The sequence below is a fragment of the Zerene cesonia genome, chromosome 24, assembly GCF_012273895.1.
Source record: "Zerene cesonia ecotype Mississippi chromosome 24, Zerene_cesonia_1.1, whole genome shotgun sequence".
Lineage (NCBI taxonomy): Eukaryota > Metazoa > Arthropoda > Insecta > Lepidoptera > Pieridae > Zerene > Zerene cesonia.
In genome coordinates, this window is record NC_052125.1 from 3073765 (window position 1) to 3084539 (window position 10775).

Sequence of the window (10775 nt, forward strand, 5' to 3'; positions counted from 1 at the left end):
GGTCTGTGGTGGGGTGGGGGTGGGTTCGGCCGGGAGGGGGGTTGAGGGTTGCCCGGCTGCCTCTGCATCGCCTGTTGCCGTCTCTCTCTCTCCTCTCTCTCCCTTTTCTCTCGGTACAGGTTGAAGTCTATCTTTTGCGGTGGCGGCTGGTTAGGTTGTGACGTCGCCGGCACGTAACCGCCTGGTGGTTGTTGGCGACGCCTCTCACGTTCATATTCTGTTAAATACCATAAGTTTTAATTAAATACTCAAGTGTTCATAAATAACATATATTCCGAAAATTAATCTCATCAAACAACAAATATATAGCATTTTCTATTTTTTCAAAATTTCTCATTTATAAAGCATTTTAATGCTATAAAACTAAATATTATATAGCATTAGTTCTACATTTATTTTAAGTTGTAATTTTTAACTTTGTATCAGTTTCATTCATTATTTTTAAAATATAACTGAAAATGACTGAAATATGACTGAAATTCCGAACTACATAAAAAAACAACCAAAAACTTTTATAGTCTATATTATCATCTACACATATATTCAATTAAAGTATTCAATAAAATCAAACAAAATATTATATAAAATGTCTCACCTTTATCAAAGGATTTGTCAATCTCATCACTGTTGGCAAGCGTGTGCTCTTGCTTCTTCCTATCGAATGGTGAGTTCGCCATCGAGTTGGACGGGTGCGGCGCGCTCGGAGAACTGCCGCCTACAATTAATCCTTCATCATCATCATCATCAGCCCACACCTGTTCCAACTGCACACACGATACGAAGTGCAGTAGGAGCTTATGTAGTTGGTCCTATAAGGGCTCAGGCCATAATCCAATATGCTGGCCAAATTCGGGACGGCAGTAAATAATTAATATTATTATGCCACTATCTTTAAGGAAGTGGTGGTTTGAACCATCACTGATGATACATTGACGTAGGCTTGTATTTTCAATAGAAACAATCATAAAAAAAAAAACAACATTGTGCAAGCCATTATTATTTCATTGCAAATCTATTCACTATGACTGCTATTGTGGGAGAAGCATGATCCTACCAATTATACTATTAAAGCATACACTTGTGGACAATTTGACCTTTAATCTGCCTTTAAACGACCAATGTGGACATTTGTCCTTCATCAAATCCTGATTTTTTATTTCGTATTGAATTAAGAATATATACAATATTCTTTTTTTTTTTTGCATTCCGGTGACAGTACACAAACCGAAACAAAATTAATGTTACCAGAGCTTAGTTTTATAATCAACTCATCATATTTAGCAAATCAATTACATATTGCCAGTAACAAAAACCACCCACTTGTATTAGACATGGTCATCATTTTCTTCTTAAGCCTAGACGGGCACTTATCGAATATATGCAAGAATTCGGCCGTCAAACGCTCCAACTGGTCCGTGGTCACCGTTCTGTCCACGTACGAGAACCAGTGTCTGCCCTCGTGCGATTGTGGTATCTAAAACAGTTTATCATTATGAATTTTGTAGCTTCAACATGTAACTAGCTTTTTAGCGCTAAATTCTGAGTAGTTTAATATATGTAATTATTAACATATAAACCTTCCTCTTGAATCACTATCTATTAAACAATTCGGCATCAAAATCAATTGCGTAGTTATAAAGATTTAAGCATACATAGGGACAGAGAAAGTGACTTTGTTTTATACTATTTAGTGATTTAACGCCTTTGGTACGCCTAGAATAGACTAAATCAGGTAGGGTGTGTCCCGCCAGACCGTGACATTTTCATTTTTGAGTGTCCGCACCGGGAATCGAAACCAGAACACCTCGGTTCCACGCTCACGGGTCCACCAATACGCAAGTAAATAGTTAAATTTACCTGCCAATTACTCCATTTAGAGGCTAAATGTATGCAAAAGCAAGCGACCACCGTTGGCCTGTATTGCAAGCACATAGTCGTCAAATGTAAACTATTCGAAGCCATGAAGTATGACGTCTGGGCCAAATCCTTCGGCGCTGTAATGAGAAATTCATACAATTAGCAAATAAATCAAGAGGATAGCACAAAATCATTGCAAAGTATGGGACGCATGCTCATAATGAAGTGAGGTGGCGAAATGCTTTATTTCCCTTTTTGTTATTTTTCTCATTGTTTCTAGAATGTACGCAGACAATATTTGATAAAGAGAGCTACATGCAATATTGAAGAATTCAACACAATATCTAGCTTACATTTTCTTACATATCTTACTGTTGGTTTATTTCAATTTAGTATGAAATTTGACTAGACAATCGACATTTATAGTCTTTTATTTTCCAACACACATTCCTAACAATTGAGAATTTATTATGCGAAAATATGACATCATGAAGCCTGCTTCATATGTGTATTTATTCATTTTTAATTGGGTACTCATTACAAGCAAACAGAAATGGTTGTATGATGGGATAGGAGTGAAAGATGCTATATTTACATAGTACATTAAGTACATACCTTCAACACTATAAACCTTGGTCGCGGTGGCTTGGCACTTTTGAGAGTGGGCAAAACGATTCGGTTCGTGACTTCCATCTTTTTATAAGGAATAAATCAGACAAACCTGTGCGAAACTCGAGACTTTTCGGGAACGACCTTATTCTAGATATTTAAACTTAAAAATATATAAGCTTTCTATGCTCTACGAAATACGAAATTCGCTTGATTAAAATATTCAAATCAAAAATTTAAATTTGTTTATTGAATCAAGCATTGAATAAATGTATAGAAAGTACATAATTATTATGAAGATATTATATAAATAACGGAAAATATAGGATTAACGACAAAACGTCAAACTAAATACATAATATTTATTTGTTATGTATGAATTTTGTTTTTTTTTTGTGAATTTTGATATGTACTTAAAAAATGCCACAAAAGGCAACCAAATCAGAAAAATACTAGGTGGACCAAAATAAAACACATTCGATGTACAAAGAAAAAATACGACTAAAACGATATCCAAATCCCGCCCAAAAGCACATGCATTCAAAAATGGAAGTCACGTGTCACAGATAAAAACAAATGGCGGGCCGAATCGTTTTCCCGCCACGGTTCGACGTTGCCAGTGTTGCCACGCCGCGTTCCGCGTTACGCTACTTTCGATACCGTACGGGAGCACGTCTCACCTTTTACAAGGTGACATGTCCGTACGACATGCGTGTGTGGGTGGTCGATAGCTACATCGAAACCTAACGTCTGTAGTAGAACATTCTCGTTGAATACTAGGTCTTGAGCCTGCAATGGAAGTTTTCAGCTGATTTCAAAAAACTTCCAACTCATTATTTACTATTAGGCATTAAATAAAATATAGTCTATGTAACTCCATCAAAGTGAAACTTTCTAATAATAAAAAAATATAACATCGGTAGAGTAGTTCTGGGTTAAATACAATTTTGTTACAAACAAAAAAAATGTTATCTCATCTATTTTTAATAACGTTATTTAGAAACAACCGAGTTGTTTAAAGTCATTTAAATTACCTATAAAACATTGTACGAAGTAATAACTACTACAACAACATCTTTATGGTCAATAAATTTCATTGATTTTCATATGCACGTATAAATGATAATAATTTATAATATAATCAACACATCGTCTGGAAATACGTGATATTAAAAACATCACGCTTAGATCAAATTGCTTCATGTCGCAATAGAGTTAAAACAGATAAATTACAAATTAATATGATGCAATCATTAACATATAATCAATATACAAATTAGAAACTAAACATTATTTTGTTTACACATCAACAATGCTGTCAGTTATGGGTACTTCTCAACATGTCTAATAGATGGCGATATAATCAAAATCTTATCACTGAATTTACTATTCATTCAATTTTATTAAAAACAATAGAAAAATCACTATTTATAAGTGCATCTCAATCTTTCAATCAAATATTATATAAATATCCATAACAAATATGATTGCAAATTTTATTATAAAGCTTAATGCAATAGCTTAATCCAGATAAACATAAACATAAAGTCCAGAACAGCTGGTTTAAGCTCACCTGTTCTTGGTACTGTTCAGAGGTGAGTGCGTTCACACCCTCACCTCTGTGGAGGCAGACGTGCGCTACCTTTATTACATATTCTAATTTTCTTGGCTGTTCCTCCACCTGAAATCAATTATTAATCATTGAATATATATGTGAGAGAATTAATTTATATTAGAATGTACTCTGTGGCATAGAATAGTGTTCATATTAAATGCTGGGGGTTACGGACCATGCAATGGTTTACATTCCTTGAGTCAGTAGTTTGATAGGCTAGTCTCTAAACTATCATCAACTGCGCTAGTTGTGTGCACTGAGCACATATTTAAACATTTATTTTAAATAATTATGGAGAGTTATTTAAATGCTCCGACATATATATTGATTGATGACAGACAATATATTCGTTTTTAAAAATTTACTGTATTACCAAAAATATCTGTATAAAAAAATTATAACAAAAAATCACAATGTTATCTGATAACTAATGCAAAATATATTGAAAATCTTATCATTATTTTCACATCACTTCAATGTTTTTTTTACTAAATATGAATAGCGTCTCCTTGCCCACTAGGTTGTCTGGAAGAGATCGCTACTTTAGCGATAAGACTGCCTGTTGTTTTTCTATGGAGCTTATTTAAAGAATTTATTTCTATGTGACTTGGTGCACAATAAAGTATTTTTATTTAATTTGATTTCATTACATTATTATGCCTTTTTTCACATTATACTATATATCATTAGGGTTAAAAATTGCTTATTTACTCTATATAGACAAAATCCATATAAACTCACCTTCGCGGCAAGGAACAGGGCAGCCGCAGCTATTGCGTTTCTGTGAAACTGCGTAAACGAGTGGAACGCATAGAAGCGATGCATGTACACTATCCCCGTGTTTATACATAATTGGGATCTGTATTTGGCGTTGAAGAAATTTTTGTGCATGATGGATATAAAAATAAGCAAAGAATATATAGAAGTTTCTATAATAATTCAATAATTTTTTTTACATTTTTTATGCTCATTATAAAAATACATTATTGCAATATGAAATTTGAACTTATCCTTATTAGTTCCAATCTAGTTAATTCATATCATGCCTAGATCTTCGTATATTATAATTTTTGCTTTAAACCCACATTTCATTTAAATAAATGTTATTACAAACAAATACAATATGTTTTTAATGTATTCAATTACAAACGCAGTACCAAGATTTAAAAATAAAAATATCCTTCATAAGACATAGACAAGATATCCTAAAAAAACTTAAGTTGCTTTTGGTTTAATATATTTTAAATTCCAACAGAAAATCTCAGTACACAATATTGTACCAAAAAATTAAAATTACGTATGCCTAAATATCAGTCCAAAAGAGAAATCTTCAGCAAAAAAATTCATATAAGTAAAGGCTATATACAGTGGACTCAAAAGTGAAAGTGTGTACAAAAAATTGGGTCAAAATGAAAAAGGCTTGCCGTTGCCATGAGAATTTTTGGATCTGCCTATTCATATGACAGCATTTGAGGTCATAGTGAGATACAATTGGTTCATTGCTAATATCCTATTAACCAACTCCGAAAAAAAAGGAACATTTGTAAAATGTGTGTAGTGTGGTAACACTGATGAGACTTCTAATTGTTCTTCATTTTATTATGTGCGTTATATTGTGCTTCCAAGAGCCTCAGGAACATCATTTGGTAGAACAGATACAGTTGGATGCTTAATCGTCATTTAAAATAAATACAATTGAATTGTTGAAGCGTCTCAGTTCATGAGATACAGTCTGGTGACAGACACATGGACAGTGAAGCCTAGTAAGGCTTTCTATACCGTTATATACAAGGCTAACAGCTTCTGTGCTTGTGATTTAAAACACTATATATATGAAGTCTCTCTATATCAAAACCAGTGTCTAACTTATTAATAGAGTATTATATAAAAGGTACATTAAGCTACTATTTAAACTACAGTATAAGCAGTTTTATTTATCACTAATAACAAGAAATGTAATTGTGGTGCAACTGTTATGGTGACTCATATTGTTATAAATAATTTCTGTGTATTTCAACTTTATTGAGTCATGTATTTGTTTCAGATAAACTGCTGCGTCTCCTTCATCTATTAAAATTTTGTACAATTGGTGAGAACTACAACTATGTAATAATGCATAATGGAGGGAAAACATTGGTTATTTAATTAAATTACGATATCATCTCTTTATCCAACATTTTAGAATAGCTATGTTAAATATTGCATTTAGATCTACACAATACGAAGGCCAAAACGCTTCAAAGGGAGATAACACAATACAATGACAACATTGCATTATTTTATTGTATCTTAACTGCCTAGCTTTAACCATATCCTTAAAATAAAAATACAGGGGATAAACAATACACAGCGAGAAGTAACAGCCAACTACTAATATTTTATGACATGCTATACTAACATAATAATGTAATAAAAATAAATTTAAGCAAAACATAATTATATGAATGTTAGAAAAGCTGGTCAGCTAGATATTTCATTGGTATGAGTTACTAAAACTGAGCTGAGAATATAGATAAGTATTAAAGGAATATACAGCTGGGTGGTTGAAGGTTTATTATATAAAAATATATATACAAGCTGCACACCCAAGGATCTAACCATGTGTAATATATTGTAATTGAAATAATATAAGCTACACAATCATTTAGTAATGCATACAAAGATGAATTACCAGCACCTATTTATAATCTTGGGAATGTTGGTTAGTAAAAGTATAAAATAAATCCAAAATATCATAAGGAAAAATCTATACAAGTTGTGCTCTTGCTGGCAAACATGCTAATCATTGAATGTATGAGACGGCCACCAAAATAATCTTTGGCCATTGACTTTATGATAATTCTAATCATTTGGAAGGTCATGTTGGTTCGTCTACACCACTTAACCTTGACAATGTGCATGTATTATTAATTTCCTCAGTGAAGCATTAAAAAATTCTCCACTAATTACTCAGTTCAATTATATTGCAATTAACACTTGTGATTTATAATTGTAAAAACTGTTACATCATGTGTTAATTACACTGGTATTAATGAAATCTAAGGTTTTTGTTTTGAATTTATAGTATCAGAGTTAAATGTGGCCAGTTTGCAAAAAAAAAAAAAAAAAAACGAAACTAAACAGGTTCAACTATTATAATAAGGATGCTGAGCCCAGGTAGTGAACCTTTTTTATTGAAAAGGTATGTACAGGTGATACACTTGTAGCAAAAATCAAGTTACACACTGGAATTTTCGATTTGTTTGAATGACATAAGCCAGGCAGGTAGTGATTGATACAGTTAAATTACGAGTTATTAGATACTTGCAAAAGAACATATTTAAGAATGTCTGGCTATTTCGTTTTGTACATATTTGTGTCAGTCTTATAATAGAGAAATTATTACCTAATTTACTTGTTTCACATGGAGTAAAATAATCTTAAAAATAGATATAGCATAGGTTAAGATGGGAAGATAATAACAACTACAAACGATTCGTTATCTGCCACATCTACGACGAATATCAATAGGCATTATTTTCATACTGCGTTGAAAACATTGCAATATTCATAGAGATTTGCGTAGTAAGTATAAAGCAAAACATTCTTATCGCAAAATTACACGTGCCAATTCTGAGAAATCGTACGTATGATTCATTTTACCGCGCAAATACCGTAAAGGCGGTTAATTTTGGAGTCAGACGGATGAACTCTACGTCACCACGCAGGCGTTGAGCGTCCTACGATTGTCAATCAAGGTGCACTGACCTAAAAAAAATAACACGCATCACGCGTTCTAACCTTATATCGTTATTTTATAACACATTAATGTTCAGGAAAATCAATATGCCAATTGTTATTCTTAGAAATCGAGAATACTCACGGGAAATCCCAAGCGTTAAAGCGAAAGTGACCTGCCCGACAGCGTCAACTCATGTTATAATTTCGTCATGACTTTTTTCACAAAAACTCTATCACTACACTTTTTTATCGATCACAGCGCGATTTTAATGCGAAACAACGTTGTTTTCATAAATAAAACACTGTTTGGACACACTTAAGCACGTTTTAGCCCACATGACTCGACAAAAACATTGAACTTCACTTATTGAAAAAGGATACACTTGAAGCCGCTGTCCCATATCCTGGATTAAATTTGCGGCCTGCTGCCGATATGCTAATTCTTTATCTGCATCTAAACCGCATTTTCTGCTTGGTGAATTCTGTAGTTGCTCTTTTGTAAAATACCATTTTTCTTGTGCACCAGCCATTGAACGGATGTTCCAATGACTGTGTACGAAGAAGCACGACAGAGAGTTGTTCTCCGTCTATGTGCGTGAGTGGGAAAGGGATGGCGCTATGACAGCGACAAACGGATGTAGAACACGTTAACATTTGAGTGATTTATAAAATAGAATTAACCATTTTCTGAATGAAAAGCAATATATTGTCCATTAAATATAAATTTAGTAATATTTCAAAGTTAAAACACACTGCTTATCCACATATATGTTACGTAAAAATTTTGTTTGAACTATCTATCTATATGTGTATAGTTATACGGCGGCCATTGTAAAATTACAGTGATATCGAAGCAAGGTCTCCGGTGACTGAATGATGTTCTGCAACAAGCACAGGTACGTTACACTACACCACTATATCTTGTTTTGAAATTTAAATGTTTCTCTATGTTTTATGCATATTTTTATAATGAATTGCTCAATTTTTAAACAGAAAAATGTACTTTAATTAAACGCACCTTGATTCACTGTCACACGGTGCAAATGGCCGACCGCCACTGTTTACAATATGTTTCGTAATTATTTTTTAAGAATTCTATTTACTAATGACTTAAGACCTTAATAATTGCATGTAAATTAGTTAATTATTTTTTTGGACATACTCTATTAATTAAAGCGATAAAATACAATGAAAACCATAATGACAAATAATGAGTACACAACTTGATACTTTTTATAATTTTGGCGGTCACAGAGAATGAAAAATTAAAATGAATGAAATAAATATTTATGAATTTCGATCATTTCTGAATTCAATTTAATCTTCAGTTTATTTATCATCTTCTTACTACGTGTACTTATTAATACTAACGAACTCACTAATTACTTGTGAATTTATAGTATTTTCTTGCAAAAAGTTCATAATTACTTGCAGGTTATCTTTGAGTAATGATTAAAGAATTGATATAAACTACATCGTTTATTCAATCATATAAATAATATGTTTTTAATAAAACGAGAAAACAAAAACAACTTAGAATCTCATAACATACGGATTTCGGATCGTAAGTAGTGAGAATTTAGTTCCAGATTTTTCTCGAAATATTTAGTGATTATTTTTTATACTATATTTTGCTATACCATAAGGTTAATATAACTATATGCGTAGATATGAAACTAACCTATATATTTAATATATTGTTTATCATCTGCTTATTTATCCGTTTTTCCTAAATAGTAAATCATGAAAACAGTTTTTTTCTATTAATTAATCAAGTGAAATATTATTTCAGTTAATGCATCACCAAGTTATATTATGTCAGAGCCAAGGAAAGCCATACACTTACCGAAAGTGAGGATGCTCAGTCGAGGGGGTAGGTCAGCAATCAGGATTACAAATGTGAAGTCAATAAAACCACCAAATCCAGAACTCGTGAAGAAACAGGAGGAAGAAAGGTTGAGGGCTGAGGTAGATCTTAATTATTAAAATTTTTGTTATATTGAAGAAAAGTTATAGAATATGCAAACAACAAAAGAGGTCTTATCACATCTCAGTTCATCAGTTTTGGGTAGAGGATGCGAAGTAGACACTCAAAGCTTTTTATTGGTAAAATAATGTTTAAGATTTCGATAGATTCAGATATTGGAAGATAGATAGATAAAAGAATGCAATAACAAAAATTTAATCTCCATAATATTAGTTAAGTTGTAATGAGATGGGAAATGATGACCAATGCAGATGTAATTAAGAGGGTTCTTAATTATATTATTATTGGCCTAATATAGTATATTAGTTTTATTAAATTAGCAGTAGTTTTAGAGATGTAAATGATATATAATCCTTCTCTTGAATCACTTGTATCTATTAAAAAAAAAGCCCATTAAAATCCGTTGAGTAGTTTTAAAGATCTTATCATACATAGATACATACATACAAAGGGATAGACACTGCAAGCAACTTTGCTTTATACTATTTAGTGATACCCAGGTCATTTCTATGCATATTTACTTAATTTTTTAAATGTTATGGGTTACAGAATATTAATTATTTTTTATTTGGAGTATATTTCGCTTTTGCCCGTGGCTTTGAACTCGTTAAATTGTGAGTAGTTTAATAGATGTTATGACACATATAAACCTTCCTCTTGTATCACTCTATCTATTAAAAAAAATACCATCAAAATCCATTGCGTACTTAAAGATTTAAGTATATATAGGGACATAGCGACAGACAGAAAGTGACTTTGTGTTATACTATGTAGTGTTGACTATAAACCTATCCATTGGTAAATTCCAGTTGCAAAAGGAGATTGCCTCGCGGCACCGCACCTGCGGGCACCGCCTCTACGAGTGCCCTCTGCCCGTGGTCACCGGCCGCGCGTACTGTGCCCGCCACATATTGGACGACAGTACCGCGCCGTACAAGCAGTGCAGCCATGCGACTGCGGCGGGTAAACGGTGCCCCTTGCCCGCGC

General features: G+C 32.8%; 2 protein-coding genes across 2 annotated transcripts in view; one reads left to right on the forward strand and one right to left on the reverse strand.

Moving 5' to 3' along the window:
* The window catches only part of LOC119836363 (cyclin-T), a 13453-nt gene extending 5094 nt beyond the window's left edge, over positions 1–8359 (reverse strand). Inside the window, exons 1-8 of the mRNA XM_038361668.1 lie at positions 8183–8359; positions 4823–4940; positions 4040–4147; positions 3147–3255; positions 1858–1994; positions 1321–1474; positions 596–715; positions 8–217 (exon numbers count right to left, since the gene is read on the reverse strand). Coding sequence (XP_038217596.1) covers positions 8–217; positions 596–715; positions 1321–1474; positions 1858–1994; positions 3147–3255; positions 4040–4147; positions 4823–4940; positions 8183–8331 — 1105 coding nt within the window. The 5' untranslated portion in view covers positions 8332–8359. The remainder of the gene's footprint in view (positions 1–7; positions 218–595; positions 716–1320; positions 1475–1857; positions 1995–3146; positions 3256–4039; positions 4148–4822; positions 4941–8182) is intronic.
* A 263-nt stretch (positions 8360–8622) lies between these two features.
* The window catches only part of LOC119836507 (KAT8 regulatory NSL complex subunit 2), a 10351-nt gene continuing 8198 nt past the window's right edge, over positions 8623–10775 (forward strand). Inside the window, exons 1-4 of the mRNA XM_038361869.1 lie at positions 8623–8697; positions 9236–9365; positions 9594–9769; positions 10598–10773. Of these exons, the coding sequence (XP_038217797.1) occupies positions 9302–9365; positions 9594–9769; positions 10598–10773 (416 nt within the window). The 5' untranslated portion in view covers positions 8623–8697; positions 9236–9301. The remainder of the gene's footprint in view (positions 8698–9235; positions 9366–9593; positions 9770–10597; positions 10774–10775) is intronic.